Here is an 18502-nt window from a genome sequence, read left to right on the forward strand (position 1 = left end):
TTTTACATTTTAATTATTATTATTCTAAACAATTATAAATACTATAATTATTCGAACAACTTGTAAATATTATTTTGAGATTAATATTTATAAATTCAGTGATTTTTTAAATTTTTTTATTACTCTAATTCGTACAAAAGACAGTATATTTTTAATATTTTTTCTTATTTCTTTCACATCCCAACATATGTTTGTGATTTGTTACTGATAAAATAACGCATGTGTGAAGTGTAGATGACAAGATTCATGACCGAGAAAATAGTTTGATGAATTATTTCTCAAATTGACCCAATTTATCAACGTTAGGGGTAAAATTGCTCTTGGCTTCTAACATTAGGGATAATTTTTTTTTTCTAATTTTACATTTTAATTATTATTATTCTAAACAATTATAAATACTATAATTATTCTAACAAATTGTAAATATTATTTGGAGATTAATATTTATAAATTCGTTGAATTTTTTAAATTTTTTACTCTAATTCGTACAAAGACAGTATATTTTTAATATTTTTTCCTTATTTTTTTCACATCCCAACATATGTTTGTGATTTGTTACTGATACAATAACGCATTTGTGAAGTGTAGATGACAAGATTCATGACCGAGAAAATAGTTTGATGAATTATTTCTCAAATTGACCCAATTTATCAACGTTAGGGGTAAAATTGCTCTTGGCTTCCAACATTAGGGATAAAATTGTACCATTTTAGACGTTACGGGTAAAATTGCTCCTGACCCAAAACGTTAGGGGTATTCATGCACCTTAACCCTAAAAACAATAAGTTCTAAACAATTTTAAATATTAAAAAATTACAACAAGTCAATTCGTCCGGTTCCATGGAATAATAATTGATAACAACCCAAATTATTCTTGAATAAGGAATAAGGGAAAATTAATAAAAATAATGGCAAACCATTATTCCTTCTAAAAGAGATATTTATACATGATTAATGTTGAATTAATGATAATTAATGCAGGGGAGAATATGCAAATAATGAGGAAAAGGAAGGAGTCTCTAGCATTATCCACGCCACGTGGACCATGGCGAGATACGCCATAACGAGATACGCCCGATGAGAGCGAGTAGCGGAGACCCGCCATAGCTCTCAAGGAGAGCGTACATACGCCTTGACGGATCAAAGAATACGAAAAGGGATATTCATCTTACTGACAGAATATTATCCCAAGGACCAAAAGGGATATTCACCTTGAGAACGCCGCAAGAAGAACCGGATGGCGGATCTCCACGGTTCAGCTCAGTGAGATCCGCTGGCGAACCTATGAGGCGAATCTCCTCTTTCACCTGATTCATCACAGTAACGGCTAACCGCCGACTCGGCCATAAAGACCATTAATGAGCTATCAATTAGCTAACCGCCAGGTTAAAGGTAACCAGTAACCGCCAGCTTAAGGTAACCAGTAACCGCCATTAATGGAGCATTAATGGAGACCTTCTAGTTGCTGAAGGTTACGACTTCCTAGCTATATATAGCCTACATCCCTAGGCTATCAAGGTACACTTTTACTTACCCTTTGTCAATTCAGTTTGCTCTCTTGATCTTCCTTACTGACTTTGGCATCGGAGTGTCCCCGGCCGATCCCAACGGCGCCTCACAGGGAAGTGCTCCGATCAAGGATTTTTCCACAAGTTATCAATTGGTGCGGTGAACGTGGATCTCTAACAAACAGAAGATCACAAAATCTTGATTGTATAGAGTTTCACAAAGAACAAAATAATGGAGTCAATGGAATAAAAATCTCAATCTCAAACTTTGGCTCAATCAATACATCAAATCTATCCAAAGATAGGCTTCTCCATATATTGGTGGGAAAGAGTTTTCTACATTAAATCTGGAGTTTTATGATAAATAAGATAAGTTTCCTACCCTTTCTTATTCCATTTTTAATTAAAGAAAATTGAGATCCCTCACTCTTATAAAGTGCTATGAATATCGTTACATGTTATTATGATAAATCTAATAAACTATGAAAGATGAAGTCATGGACACAAATCTTTCATTAAATCTTGCATGCTTACTATGCCCTCATATTTTTATGCATGACAAGTGTAATATGATATTATCATTGAATTAGTACAAAACACATGTATAAGACTCGTAATCTTGGGATTTACAAAAAAAAATTCATCCATTCAATGTGATTTTGTCATTTGATATTAAAATATCATAAAAGGGCTCATGTAATTACATATGATTTAGATCTGGTCAGTCTTTTGGATGAACATGCATATAACTATTAGAAGAAATTACAAAAAGATCATATTTGGTTTTTCCTTGTACAATTCACCATCTATATATGGCTTTTCTCCTATATAGTACTTTTAATATCAGAAATTCATATTTTTGAATATTGTTTTGTCAAACAGTTATTTCATTCCCTTTTTTACAAGGATGTGTCTATTCATATAAAAACTGTTTATTTGATATTGTTAGAATTTCTGTTACCAACACAAGAGATTTGAAAATATTGAGTCTATTTGTAATTATCCTGTAATTGTCCCTAACTATTAAGGCCATTATGGGCTGATGAGTTACCAAATTGGATAAACAAAACTTTCATGTCCTGAGCTAACTACAAAATAGTGCAAGTGTCTGTTTCGGATCAGAACATTAATTTATGCAAAATTCTTAGGATATACATGAGAATTCCTTAAGATTGGAGGATTGTATGTGAAGGTAGGTGAAAATGGATTTTGAGTAATTTTTCTTACACTCCAAATTGAAGGAGAATCATGGTACATGCATTTTTCTTCCAAAATTACCCTTTCTCTTTTATTTTATTCGTACAAATGAAATGATATAAGGGTAATTGTATATATAACTATATTATTAAATCATCACTTACATTTCTTTAATTACACCTCATTCAAATGAGGCTTTAATGATCTCTGAATGCCATTAATGTATGGATGCACAATATTAATTGCAAGTAAATAGCAACTATGTAAGACATTTTACCCAATATAGAATGTCATAACTTTTATGACGTTTAAAATAAATATGCTATCTTGGATATTAATGCGCATTGAAATACAAAAGGACATTATTCTTAAACTATTCTCATTATGGTTATTTATTAAGAATTCATTATGATATTCATGTGCAGTAGCAATCTTTATGGTTATGACCGTTATACGTGATATTATTACTAAAACAAGCACGATTAAAATTCTATTATGAATTTGTTTGACATATAATATTTACTCGGTTTTATCCTTTGACTAAGTTCATTCTAGAGGCAGTAACCAACGTGAAGGAATTATTAAGTTGATTCCAAGATGAACTAAAAATTCCATAAAGAGAATTGCATCATACATGATATTTGCCAACAAGGCCAATGCAAACATTCTTTTGCTATGAAGTATGTTCCATGGATCAAGCCATTGATCCCCAAGTGCTAACCCACAGGTACAAGGGAGTTGCTAATACTACAACCAGTGCAAACACTGATATGAAAAATAAAGCTCAATCCAAAGAAGTGTATATGCAGAGTCACTTCAGAAAAATTCCTCGACTATGTCATTAGCAAAAAAAGGTGAAAAGAGCGCCTAAATAAAAGCCCTGCGAGGAAAAAGGTGAAAAGAGCGTCTAAATGAAAGCCCCACTATGGGTGAGAAATATCCAGAGGTTGAACGGGTGGATCATCATACTAGAAAGATTGTCAACAAGCATATCAAGGTATAAAACAATTCCTAGCAGAACCACCCTTGATGAGCAAACCAATCTGAAGGGGAGACCTGCATTTGTATCAATCTGTCATGGATAAAGCTATATGCACCGTGGTTATTCAAGAAGAAGAAGGTCAACAGTTCTCCATCTATTATTTTAGCAAAATGTTGAAGGATGCGGAGACAAGATATTCGAAGCTAGATAAAATGGCTCCCACGGTTGTGACAACATCCATCCGCGTTAAACCATAGCTCCAAGCATAACCTCAACATGATCGAGATCAAGATCAAGAACCGGCTTCACCATCATGATTCAACATTGAACACACGAGTGATGAGATTGAAAGGCGAGTGCATGCCGCTCTATATAGACAAGAGAACAATGCAGAAAGGTACGCCATCAAGTTAACATGAATTCGCCATTCACAACACGGATCCTGGGGTACGAAGCGGACAGAATGTTTAAAGCTTCCAACTTGCCATAATATAAAAGAAAAGATTCAATATAAGCGGGACATTACATATCCTGAACCCAAAGGAGGGGAGCATGTAACCGTTGGAAGAAACGCCAAAGCGTACTACAGGTTGGCCACCACATTGGTTGGCCACCACACTGAAGCGGGTTAAAATCGTCTCAAACATGAGATCATTACACCCTCAACTTTCTCCTCAAAGATAGGAGAACATTCTCATGGGCGGATCCATCTTTAGATGATCACCATTCGAGAAAGAGTTAAAACATTCCTTGGACGCAAGGACTTTACACTCTCTCACTCCCTTCCCAAAGAAGGGTTCACAAGTCCTACGGGCGGATCGCTTCACCTCAAAGATAGGTAGCAAGTTGATCCCCTAGGCAGCTTTACTTCCTCTAGAAGGAATAGAACAGCTTCTAAACCTTCACAAAGGTTCATACATTGGGGTACGGCTGGCCACCTACCCTAAACAATCGGAGAAATCCTAAACCAGATTCTAGAAAATTACTTGCTAAAAGATATAATGCATTAGTAAAAATAGTTCTGGAAAGCAAAGGGTTCATCTCCAAATAATGAAGCCTCATCTTCATCTCCAAATAATGAAGCCTCGGCTTCATCTCCAAACAATGAAGCCTCGTCTTCATCTCCAAACAATGAAGCCTCGTCTTCATCCAATCAATGAAGCCTCGGCTTCATCCAATCAATGAAGCCTCGTCTTCATCCAATCAATGAAGCCTCGTCTTTATCCAAACAATGAAGTCTCGTTTTCATCAAAGTAATGAATCCTCATTTTCATCATAGAAATAACAAAGTCTCGCCTCCACAAAATGCACAAAAGTCCCTAAATGGCTTATCATTCTTACTGATCCCTAAGGGCGGGTCATTCTCCTCAATATGGCAAGAAAATAAGTCCCTAAAGGCGAATCATAATCCTATGGGGTAGGAACAAATGGTCCCATAGAGGGCAGGTTATTCCTTTCTAAAGAAAATATAACTCTCAAGAAGCCCCTAGAGGCTAACAATGGATACGGTTGGCCACCTATCCACGAAGAAGCAAAATCCCCTAAAAGCGTATCATATCCATATATGATCCCACATAGGGCGGATCTTGTTCATAAGATCCCGCATAAGGAAGCCCCAAAAGGCGCATCATTTCTATATATGATCCCCCATCTAGGGCGGGTCCACTTTCCTCCAAGATAGAAAAATAAAACACCATTTAGACAGCCCTAAAGAGCTTTTTATACCTTTAGGGGGGCTTTTGATAACAACCCAAATTATTCTTGAATAAGGAATAAGGGAAAATTAATAGAAATAATGGCAAACCATTATTCCTTCTAAAAGAGATATTTATACATGATTAATGTGGAATTAATGATAATTAATGCAGGGGAGAATATGCAAATAATGAGGAAAATGAAGGAGTCTCTAGCATTATGCCACGCCACGTGGACCATGGCGAGATACGCCATAACGAGATACGCCCGATGAGAGCGAGTAGCGGAGACCCGCCATAGCTCTCAAGAAGAGCGTACATACGCCTTGACGGATCAAAGAATACGAAAAGGGATATTCATCTTACTGACAGAATATTATCCCAAGGACCAAAAGGGATATTCACCTTGAGAACGCCGCAAGAAGAACCGGATGGCGGATCTCCACGGTTCAGCTCAGTGAGATCCGCTGGCGAACCTATGAGGCGAATCTCCTCTTTCACCTGATTCATCACAGTAACGGCTAACCGCCGACTCGGCCATAAAGACCATTAATAAGCTATCAATTAGCTAACCGCCAGGTTAAAGGTAACCAGTAACCGCCAGCTTAAAGGTAACCAGTAACCGCCATTAATGGAGCATTAATGGAGACCTTCTAGTTGCTGAAGGTTACGACTTCCTAGCTATATATAGCCTACATCCCTAGGCTATCAATGTACACTTTTACTTACCCTTTGTCAATTCAGTTTGCTCTCTTGATCTTCCTTACTGACTTTGGCATCGGAGTGTCCCCGGCCGATCCCAACGGCGCCTCACAGGGAAGTGCTCCGATCAAGGATTTTTCCACAAGTTATCAATAATAATTAAAATGTAAAATTGAAAAATAAATTCACACGTGAGCATGTGAATAGTCTTTCTTAAATCTATCACACATCGATTCATTGAGGAATGGAACCGGACGAATTGGCTTGTTGTAATTTGTTAATATTTAGAATTCTTTAGAACTTATTATTTTTAACACATTTTAACACATGTTTGATACTTAATGTATATTATTTAATTATAATTCAAATTATAATGTTAATAATTATAATATTTAGAATTTTTTAGAATAATTATAATATTTATAATTTTTTAGAATAATAATAATTAAAATTTAAAATTGAAAAAAAAAATCACACGTGCATGTGAACATCACGCCTCACCACGTGGTGAGGCGTGATGTTCACATGCCTCACCACGTGGTGAGGCGTGATGTTCACATGCCCCACCACGTGGTGAGGCATGTGACTGTCACGCCTCACCACATGGTGAGGCATGTGACTATCACGCCTCACCACGTGGTGAGGCATGTGATAGCCACACGCCCGTGTTTCGTAGAGAGAAAAAAAAATTCAAAGACCAAAACCAATAAGAGTAGTTTGGTCATTTCATGGGGCTAGGGATGGGAAATGGTGGCTAGATTTAACAACACCCTTTTATTATAATATGTGAATTTGAAAAGTTAATCATATCACTTTAAACAATTAATCAACTAACAAAATACTTTTTAAATTAGAGAACCAATCAGTTTTAAAATAAAGTTTATAATAAACACAATTCTATTATGATATATATATATATATATATATATATATATTACACATGATGACATTTACAAATTACGTATTGATGATTTAAAAGCAAATTTAGCATTGTTTTTTTAATTTGTTTTTTTGTCATGAAACTATCCATGACTTTAATTGATTTACTTTTCTAATAATGGTTGGTGTTTGTGGGGGATATGCTCACGAATGCACATGATAGTCATTGACTTAGAAAAATGAGTTTTGTAAAGTGCATATTGATTCCTAGCACCAATCACACACGGTATCTTTGGTTCAACTTACATGGAAACTCCATCTTAAATTGATTGATTTGGGGAATTTCATGTATTATTAAGAACATATAAATATTGTCTTCTTTTTGCTCCATTAATTGTATATTTTGCCTTAGGAAATATGAAAGATTATGTAAAGTAGTACTTTAGTGATTGAGATTGAGATGATATTTTCTATGTCTGAAATAAGACATAAAAATGGTCAAGACAATGTCATTGACAGACGCTCTCATTTTAATGTCTAAGTTAGAAAACTGTAAGATGAAATATTAAGCAATTAAGAGTGATTATAAAGAATGTGCGTATATAGCTTAATTGTTGGGTTTAAGACGTGTATTATAAGGTTCTGTTATCCTTAGATTCACCGGAAAAACAGTTTGGACGTAATTTAGATAAGTTGTGTTTTACATGATTTCGGTTTCCTTAACATGACATAATCTGAATCGGATTCAGATGCTCTCCCATTGGTCCACATGTATGAAGAATGGTGATGTTACTGCTTAGTTGAATCTGAAGGCTCTTGTTGCTCCAGATGTCCCTATTAGCTTAGGATGTGGACACGTGTACTAATACTATTTTTCATGATATCATGTCCCTCCTCCATTTTGACTCTCGAAGCTCTTTAGGGCTTCATCCTTTAGAGGCTTTCATATGTCCCATTTATTTAGGGAATGACTCGACATTCCATAGATATTTGGTTCTTTGGTTATTTTGAAGAGATGATATGGATGATGTGCCATGCGTGATCTATAGATCTTCAGAGTAGGTGGATCATTATACATGATGATGTCACTGCTTCGAGTAGGTGTGCACTCTCCTCTCTCGTAGGCATCATTATGACCATTTTTCAACTCAATCTAGGACCCAACACGTGTATTTGGAACGTTTTAACATAAACGGGAGTAGGCAGAAAGGCCCGCGATTCCCTAGGAACGCCGACATCAATATTCTTCTCATTGATGGTGATTTTCCACCTTCTCCTTTGATGAACACTTATAAAGAAAAGGATTTTTTGGTGATGGGTTTCTTTTTCTAAACTTTTTCCATTTCTTCATGTGTAAATGCTTCAACCATCTCCTAAAACAAGCATATGCTTTCTTCCTCTCTCATTTTTCATTTTTGCTACATGGAAGTGTTGAAGTGGAAGAACTCATGGAAGTGTTGAAGTGGAAGAACTCTCGTAAACCCTCAACCTCGGAAGAGACTACCACATCTTCTTCTGGTGAAACTGAGAATATGCATACTCGGAAACATAATAAAAGGGGATCCAATAAAGGGAAGAAAATGACTGTTAAAAAGAAACAAAATCCAAAGGAATAGGATGAAGGTACAAGCATGATTGCCTCCCAATTCGCGAATCTTCCTAGTCCTGAGCATCTAACATATGGCATGAATTTCCCTCAACTAAGATCTATTATGGACATACCAGAAGAGTCCCATCCAAGCCCATGTCAATTATCGACAAATGCATGGCTAGAGTTGTTGATTCTTCATAAATTTTGCTCAGACTTAGGACTTATCTTAATGATTAGGATGTTCATCGATTTTGGAGAATTTTTAGAAGAAGACTTCTACTATTGGAGTATAGAGAACCATTCCTTAGGACTCCAGAGGAGTGCTCTCCTAACCAAGAAGTCAATTAGTATAAAGGGTTTCAAGGGCAAATGGTTCTAACTAGAGCCCAAGACGAGTTCTCTCAGAAGCCCCTATCCTCAAAGCTTCAATTTTAAGACAAATTAGAATTTGTTTCTAGGAAGTAAAGAGATATGGGTGGCCCCTCGAGCTTTAGCCCGAGAGGGGAAAAGATTCATGAGAGTGATTATGGCTTTTCCCAACTACTGGTTTTGACATTATCTAACCAAATCCAATTCTCTCTCAATATATTCCTCAAAAAATCTGATTCGTATGTATTATTCTCCCAACTAATGAAGAGATCTTGGCAGAATTGCCACATATGAAATTGAGCACATACCTAGACAGAAACTAAGTTCCCATTCACGACTCATGTAACAAGCTTCACCAAGTAAGAAGTGTAGAGGGCTAATTGAAGAGGCTAATCAGTTTTCCATCCCCAGATCGGAAGGCTCATGATGTATCAGGCCTTTCTCAAAAACCCCATTCTTAAACATACAAGTCATTCAAATTTCCATAATACTGTATAAACAAAACAGTAAAGTCATACAAATTCTACATTTGTTAGAGAAACTTCAAAAATAGAAGAAGTCTTATAATCATGAATAGTACATTAGCTCCTAATGGAGCCTAAAGTTACTGATAACTTAGGAAGCATTTCTTTCATACACGAAACTCTACCGGACTTCCTATACCTGTTAACTGATTTAATGACCTGATAATTACTCATTATCCAAGGGGTACACCATAAAACCCAAACATAGTGATGTTTGTCCTAGCACGGCCTTCGAAAACAAATTATCCATCACAACCATTAAAATGCCAATTCAACAATAAAAGTATTAGGAGATAGTAGTTACTTAATTATCGGTATGACACAGAAGGACCTGCAAATGAGTACCGTGATGAAACTGGAGGCAGCACGGCTTCTGATTTGGGTGCTTGATATCCTTGGTTGTAATCCCCTCCTGGTGGATCAACAGAATACTTCATGTACAATTTATCCATGTCGTCTATTTCCCTCCTAGGAGGATCAGCAGCTGCTGCGTAAACAACATCTCTCCTACTGTCGACATGATAAGAACGTGGAAAAACTTCTTCCCTCCTTAAGGGTAGCACGTATGCATTTCCAGATGCGGTGCTTTGAGGATAATAGTATGGATCCCTTGCGTAAGGGTCCATTGCAATAACAGCAGAAGCTGAAGGTGCTGCAGATGGCAAAACACTGTAATTGTAAGTTTGCGGTTCTCTACGTGCAGAGTATACGGGATCTGATTCTCTCCGTGTCGAGTATACAGGATCTACAAGAATTGCTTCTCTATGGAGAGGAACTCTCTCGTTGTATGGAGAGGGATGTCTGTTGTATGGAGAGGGATGTCTAAGAAGGCGCTCTCTTTCCACATCCCTCTGGTAGGGATCCAGAGTGGAAGCAGACATCGGAGGACTCAAGTTTCTTCTCTCCCTTTGAAGACCATAAGTCCGATATTCTTTTTCACTCATGTACAAACCAGGAGGAGCTTCCTCCCTTCGTGTTCGTACCACTTCCCGGTGCGCGGGACGCTTATCCCTTTCATGAGAAAGCACAGGATAACTCCTACCATTACCATTGGCTCTGGCAAATGTTTCCCTGTCTGGATGTGGCCGCGAATCTCTTAATCTCCCAGCTTCACGATCTCTATTCATTGCCCGATCTCTATTCATTGCCCTTGATGCCGAATGGACAGTCACTGCAGCTGGCTGCTGTGACTGAAAACCCACTGGGTGGAAAAGCGCACAGAGCTTCCTAACCTGAAAGAGAATATTTGAAGGATGGCGGATATTATTGTGGAAAGCATAGTTATTTAAGGCGCAAGGGGATCCTGGAGCCTAGGAGCTTGCCCGAGCGACCCAAGTAAATGACAACAATTAACACTTCTAAATGACAACAAATAGTCAAATAACAACAATCTTAATCATAAAATGCATGAAATAAGCTTTAAATTAACTATTAACTCTTCCATAATTATAATTCATAATAAAAATTTAAATCTAAGAAGTCTGTTTTGCAGCAGAGCTTCCTCACAGTTCACAAACACACACACACACAAAAAAAAAAAAAAAAAAAAAAAAAAACCACAGTGGAAGTATGGAATATTCAACACTGTGTGATCTGCATCTATTCAGATCTTAATCTTCTTTCCTTTGCGTTTGCTATTTATTTATTTTTAATTCTAATTGGTCTTTCCTTTTTCTATTTCTTTCTTAATTATTCTAATGGATGTTCTTTCTTTTTTCCCTTTCTTTATTATTCTAATTGATGTTCTTTCCTTTTTCTAATTCTTTCTTTCTTATTCTATTTATTTACTTCTTATTTTAAAATCTGTCTTCATATCTATCTTCTTTCCTTTTCTTTTCTCTTGAGTCTTTCTAATTTAATCTCAGCCCTTGATCTAAAGATATTATACAGCTGAGATTAGAACAACTTATTCTAATTCAAAACGCTAAAAGATCCTAGACAAGGCGACAGGCTCCAAGAGGCAGACCTCAGGAACATGCCCGATGAACATCGCCCGCCTCTCTGCTGCAGAGGCGCTAAGCTCTGAGCATAGGGTCAGGCGCGCCTTTAACAACTATGGTGGAAAGTATATAATGCCTAACAAACTACGAGATTGGTGATTCTCACTTGTTGGCCAGTAAGTTCTATGTCGAACTTGTTCTTCCCATCATAATTCTCCTTTATAGCCTTCTTGAAAACACTCTCAGGGAGAGGAACACAATCCTTATGGACACCGAACCGCACCTGCATTTTTTTAAATCATCAGCAAGCATATCCCACTAAATTTGGAGAGAACACAAATTATTACCACCACAAGGTAGACATGGCACAATGAAATATACCTGAACTGGGAACGACCCACCAAATGCCTTGGGCTCCAGTTTCATTCCACCAGAAGAAGTTGCTTTGTAGATCCCATACATAAGTCTAAGATCAAAATCATACAGGAAAATCTTAAGTCCAGGTCTCACACCCAGCACAAGATCCTTTTTACCCGATGTCATGCCCATAACTTGATAGCGGAAACAATCAGGCTTGGTCTTTGCACTACACATAAAAATCAAACCACCAAGCTTCCCTTTCTTTTTTTCATCTCCATTTATATTTTCTTCCTTCACATCAAGCTTTCCTTTCTTATTGCGTCTCCTTGACCTTTTACCTCTATTATCCCGGTTATTTTCACTCCTGAGATTATGTTGGCTACTGCTTGGACCTGAATTTTTTTCTTCATTCTTGGACTCTTGGCCTTTTCCAGCGGGCTCTATTTCAGAATCCTTTTCTAAATTTTCTTCTTTTGAATTTACATTCTCGTCAATCTCGAGATCATTTTTATTACCCCCTTTGTTATCTTGTGATAGTCTTCTGTTCTTCTTTTTGTTTATATTTTGAACCTGCGGACTACCTTCAACTTTCTTGGCGTCCAAAGAGATTCTGGATGAAGCTTTCTTCTTGACAACAGATTTGGCTTTCAATGATTTAACGAATCTTTTTTTGGAAGTTTCTGCTTTAGTAGGCATTTCTCCTGAAATCCCAGCTTCCTTGGTATTTATTTCAGATGGTTTAGTGGAGGCTTCCACAGGATTCTCAGCTTCACCGCTGTTCACCTCAGTTGATTTAGTGGAGGCTTCAACAAGGTTCTCAGCATCATTAGTGTTCATTTCAGATGATCTAGTGGAGCCTTCCACAGGGTTCTCAGATTCCTTGCTGTTCATTTCAGATGATTTAGTTGAAGCTTCCAAAGGATTCTCAGCTCCATCATTATTATTTTCAGTCGTCAATGATTTTGCAGACGCTTCTGCAGGATCCTGAGATTCTCCATTGTTATTCTCTTGATCCATAGCCTGCAAAGAGATTTTGGATGAAGATTTCTTCTTCACAGCAGATTTGGCTTTCAATGATTTAACTAATCTTTTTTTGGAAGAGGCTGCTTTAGTTGGCCTTCCTCCAGAAAACCCAGCTTTCTTGGTACTCATTTCGGATGATTTAGTGGAGGCTTCCACAGGATTCTCAGCTTCCTCGCTGTTCACCTCAGTTGATTTAGTGGAGGCTTCCACATGGTTCTCAGCTTCCTTGCTGTTCATTTCAGATGATTTACTGGAAGCTTCCACAGGGTTCTCAGCTCCATCATTGTTGTTTTCAGTTGCCAATGATTTTGGAGAAGCTTCTGCAGGCTCCTGAGATTCCATGTTGTCATTCTCTTGATCCATAGCCCGCAAAAGAGAACAAATTTTCCTCTGACCAAAAAAAAGAAAAACAGATGATTAAGAAACTCCTCAAGTATACACCTTCTAAATAATATTACCGTGAAACCACCCCAATTAGGAGTGTTAGAAAATCTATACATAAAGCCCACCACTTAACCATCAAAACCACCAATCATCTTAAAAACAAAGATGGATATCTAATACACTTACCTTACTTTACTTATTAACCCCCATTAACCCTCGAACCAAACGAGGTGTAACAGAGGGTATTTACAGTGTTCAAGCTAACTTAGCACCCAGCAAGCTTAAGAAAATTCCACATCATACATACACTTCCCTGAAAGAGGATATTTACAGTGAAAACCCCAAGGAGAGAGCAAAGAATCTCATCAATAAAGATAAACCAAGCAATAAGTTTATATGAAATCCATCAATTCACAGAAATTTTTAAGATGAACATTGAAAAACCCTTTCCAAGATAAATAGAAGCTCACAAAACGCCAAACAGAGCGAAACTAAAAAGAAAAATGAACAGATAGAACTGAATCGCATAACCAGAAATCGAAGTCATAATCAAAAGTGTCCATCCACAAAGGCAAAGTTCAACAAAACCCATGGAAGCCCTAGCACCTAAACGCCATAAAGCTGAATGCAATAAGGACAAATTACAACCCCGATAATGTACAAAATATTAGAGCTAGATCCTCAAAAACCAGATAATCAATCACAACGATAAGATAAAAGAAAACATGAATTACCTCGATTTCCTTCTTATTCCGGTATGATTTTCGAAGGAAACAAACAGGTAAGTTCCAGTACAAGGCAGATCCACTCAATTTTAGACAATACAATGACGTTAGGGGAGATGGAGCACTAAACGAAGCTTTAAGGATGAGAAAAAAGGGTTTCCGAACCACGAGAGAAATAGAATCGGGCTCTGCTTCAAATTCCCAACCCCCAAAAACAAAAAAAAAAATAAAATAATAATAATAAATTACCAAAATGCCATATTTTTTTGCTTTAAATTTTCTTAGATATTTTTCCAAATACTAATAATTTGGTTTTTAATAATTTTTAGTTTAATTTTACATTCTAAGCATTGAATTTTTATCTTTGATTAAAGTAATTTTTAAAATTTTAAAATTTATATAAATTTATTAATTGCATTTTTTAATTTATGTAAAAAAATTCTAAAATTATTTATATAATGAAGAAAATAATATAAAGAGAGGAAGTCTGAAGCCAATTGGAAATTGACATGTGTAAAAAGTGTATAAATTATTGTATAAATTATTTATAAATAGTTTTGAAATTTGAGTCTCAGATACGTCATTCATTACTGACTATCAATCATATGCTTTCAAGTTACCTTGTGCTTTCTAGTAATTTAGTGACTTAAGCATCGGAGAGGGGACGTCGGAATCCGACCCCTCCCTGATAGTTTGTTGTGTATTAATGTCATCGAAGCATCCTAAAGATCATATTCAGTATTGGCGATATCAGGTACCATAATTATTCACATTGCTCATCTAAGCTTTACATACTATATAGTAGCTTTTCTAATCACTGACTTAGATCATCTCCAACCTAACATCAAATTAATATTGGGAAGGAGATTTAATGATGGTTACTGTCACATCCGACCTTGAACGACCTCAATCGGTATCGGGCATGAAATAGAAAGATCACAATCAAACCCTATAAGTCTCAAAATTACCCAAATACCATAAAATTCACACTTTTCAAGATTCTTCTTTGATATATTCTAAAATAAATTCACATTCCTACTACATTAGTCATTCAATGACCTCAACATATTTACCAATTTCATTATATTACAATTGAAATACTAAAGTTCTAATGATAATTCTAACAATAAGCAACAACTTTCAATTCTCGCCTAATCAGTCGGTAATCTTCTCTATACCTTGTACTTTGTCACCTAAAAACATTAAAACATTTAAAAACGTGAGACAAAAATGTCAGTAAGCAATTATCAACTACATAAAATACTTATATTCAAAATAACTATAACTATATATATATATATATATATGGGGTTGTTTTCAATGGTGAGCACTAAATTATCTCCATGGGTGGTGAGTGATTAATATCCATTGGATCAAGATCTAATGGTCTATAATTTAAGTTGGGATTTAATATTAAAATGAGTTTTACCTGATGACATGTCAGTTGTAACTTAGAATATTATGCTTTGAAAAACGTTTTCTCTTTCCTCAAGATTTATACCAACTTTCCAGATATAACCAACTTCCAAGAAATATTTTTTTTTCGGATGTTTTTATTTTACATAAGAAGACGTCTTCTTCTGAGTAATTTTATATCCGTCTAATCAGTGTTATATGCATTAAATTTATTTCTCTTAATAAATGATTATTCATTGGGAACGCGAAAAAGCTTTTTTTTATATAGAAATTGGGACGAGACAGAACTTAAGCGGGGTGAGCACCCATGGCCCAAGAACTGTCAAACCCGAAATATATAAAAAAAGAAAAAAATGAGTGTTTGAACAAGAGAAGATGAAGGAGAACAAACAAGAAGAAGGGGGGAGGAGAAAAGTTTAGGAAAGGTCAAGAAAAACGCAAATGAGAAATATTACAAATGTCATCATTGATAAACCTGTGGCAAAAAGCATGAGCTGAAGGCCACCAATTGATCACGGAGAAAGAGACTCCAAATTTTGCCAATTGCGTCAGCAACTCTATTACCTTCCCTAAAGATGTGAGTAAAAAGAATGTTCATCCTTGAGCAAATGTTGAGACAATGCAACCACTCTTGTCGAATACTCCAAAGAACATCCATGGAACGATGTCGAAGCAGATTAACTACGTACATGGAGTCTGACTCAACCCAAAGCTGATGCCAATTTTTCTCCCAAGCAAGTTCAATTGCGAAAATAGCGGCTCTCAATTCAGCCATATAAGCAAAAGAATGAGGGGTAGAAAAAGCAAAACAACATTTGGGAAAGCCACGATAGTTGCGAAAAATGCCTCCCGCTCCTGCCAAGCCAAGAGTGCCAAAAGCAGAGCCGTCCACATTGACTTTAACCCAGCCCGGAGGAGGTTTAAGCCAATGGACCAGAATTATGTTAGGAGCAGAAGGCGGCCTAGGAGAAGCCAGAAGGCGGGATAAGATAGCAGCATCTCTCCGAGAAGAGCAAAAACCGTTAGAAGTGGCCAAGGACTCTCGAATCATTCGAAAGAGGGTGATCTTCGAGTGCTGAATAGAAGGAGAAACTTCCTTAAAGATTGCTTCATTTCTGCAATGCCAAATTAACCAGATACAAATGACAACGGCAACACGCCAGATCATCAACACCTATGAGCTAAAATGAATGCTACGAAGAGTGCTGAAGAAGTGGATGAATTGGGAATGACGAAGCAAAGAGCAGTCAAAATGAATCTCAAGGGCCCTCCAAAGAGAATCTGTAAAAGAACAACTAATGAATAAGTGGTTAATGGACTCAGCATCCCTACCACATAGAGCACAACGAGAGGCAATGGAGAATCCAAGACGCTGCAGGAGGTCATGAGTTGGAACCCGTCCATGCAAAACTCTCTAGAAAGTGAAGGAACGAGAAGGGGGAGTGTTGACATTCCAAACAAATTTAAACCAGTCCACCGAGGAGGAACTAGGACTGAGAACCGAATAGTACTCTTTGGCAGAGACATTACCCTTCGTAGAGGGCTGCCAAGCACAGAAGTCAATATCATCTCTACCCCGGTGAATAGATCGAATACTGTCTTGAACAACTGAAGGTAGAGTGCCTAAGTCAAGCCACTTTGCATTCACCAAAAAATCATCAACAGAATTATAGCGAGAACGCTTATCCTGATTGTCAAGACCCAATCTGTCCGCCACTGATGGTATGATCCACCTATCAGTCCAGAAATTAAGCGATGAAGACTGGCCAATCCACCAAAAGGTCTGGTCCCAAATGGAAGAATAAACAAACTTACAAGAAGACCAGATCGAGGAAGGAGCAATGGTATCTTTAGGCAATCCAGAGACAGCCATAAATCTAGACTTCATCAGAGAAAGAGCTAGATTGGTACCTTGAATCAATTCCCAACACATCTTACCCAAAAGAGCCTGGTTAAAGATCCTAAAGTCCTTAATGCCCAAACCACCCCCTTCCAAACTTTTGCAACAAGTCTGCTAGGGAACCGTGATTAGCTTCCTATGATCAATACAACCCGTCCAAAGGAAGTTCCTAACACTTCTATTGAGCTTTTTCAACAAACCCACTGGCCACTTATAGATCAAGAATGAGTGAACTAGAGAACCAGTAATAGCAGACTTAATTAGAGTTAAGCGTCCCGCAAAGGAGAGAGAGCTACCTTTCCACTTGCTAAATTGAGAGAGAAATTTATCAGTAAGACTACTGAGATGACGAGCCTTTGGAGCTCCTTTGAATAGAGGGACTCCTAAGTAACTGAAAGGGAGAGACTCCAAACGGATGCCAAGACAGTGAGCAAGACGAACCCTCCTTGGAGGACTCACTTGAGAACCAAAAAAGATAGCAGATTTGTCCCAACTAACCTGCTGACCGGAGATCTGTCCATAGAGCAGGAAGAAATCCTTGAGAGCATGCAAGTTGCTCAAGGATGCCACTCAAAAAATGAGCATATCATCAGCAAAAAGAAGATGAGAGGGAAAAGAATTTCCTCCAGAATAATACATGGGAGAATAAGAACCCTCCCTCACCATCTTATCAAGCCAACGAGAGAAAAAATCCTCAGCAATGTCAAACAGAAGATGAGAGAGAGGGTCCCCTTGTCTAACCCCTCTAAAACAAGAAAAGTAACCCTTTGGAGAACCATTAATCATCACAGAAATACGAGAAGATGCCCAAATGTTTAGGATCCAATCCCTGAAAGTGAGAGAAAAATCGAAGGAATCCAACACAGCCAAGAGGAAGTTCCAATCTAAAGTATCAAAAGCCTTACGAATATCAATTTTTAAGGCCATATGACCACTAAAATGTTTTCTGTCAAGCATATTAACTCCCTCAGAAGCTAAGGCAGTGCACTGATGAATGCTTCTATCTTTAAGGAAACCATACTGGTTGGGAGAGACAATCCTTGCTGCAATAACTGCAAGGCGATCAGCAAGAATTTTTGAGATGATTTTGAAACCAAAGTTACTCATCACAATTGGACGAAAATTCTCAATTCTGTCAGCTTCAGCAACTTTAGGAATTAGAGCCATAATACTAGAGTTTAAACCAGGCAAGATGCAACCATGATCGAAGAAAGCCTGAACCATATTGCAAACATCCTTCCCTACAATATCCCAAAAGAATCGATAAAAAATTCCCGCAAAACCATCAGGGCCAGGGGCACTGTCAGG

The 18502-nt window shown here is 37.2% G+C and overlaps 1 protein-coding gene across 1 annotated transcript; it reads right to left on the minus strand.

Moving 5' to 3' along the window:
- Positions 1-9464: 9464 nt before the first annotated feature.
- LOC136205926 (uncharacterized) lies at positions 9465-14081 on the minus strand. The gene is made up of 4 exons (XM_065996788.1): positions 13888-14081; positions 11768-13159; positions 11553-11669; positions 9465-10678 (listed from the first exon to the last, which is right to left on the minus strand). Exons 2-4 carry the CDS (start codon positions 13130-13132, stop codon positions 9755-9757), a joined length of 2406 nt encoding a protein of 801 aa, XP_065852860.1. The 5' UTR covers positions 13133-13159; positions 13888-14081; the 3' UTR covers positions 9465-9754.
- Positions 14082-18502: the final 4421 nt, after the last annotated feature.

This window comes from Euphorbia lathyris, chromosome 9 (assembly GCF_963576675.1).
Source record: "Euphorbia lathyris chromosome 9, ddEupLath1.1, whole genome shotgun sequence".
NCBI lineage: Eukaryota > Viridiplantae > Streptophyta > Magnoliopsida > Malpighiales > Euphorbiaceae > Euphorbia > Euphorbia lathyris.

Bases quoted from the DNA above. Each gene is read 5' to 3' on its own strand.
- LOC136205926 (XM_065996788.1), bottom strand. From the start codon at position 13,132: ATGGATCAAGAGAATGACAACATGGAATCTCAGGAGCCTGCAGAAGCT. The intron at 11,670-11,767 runs GTATATTTCATT...AAAAAAATGCAG, and splicing joins GTGGGTCGTTCCCAGTTCAG to GTGCGGTTCGGTGTCCATAA. The intron at 10,679-11,552 runs GTGAGAATCACC...ATTCTCTTTCAG, and splicing joins TAGAACTTACTGGCCAACAA to GTTAGGAAGCTCTGTGCGCT.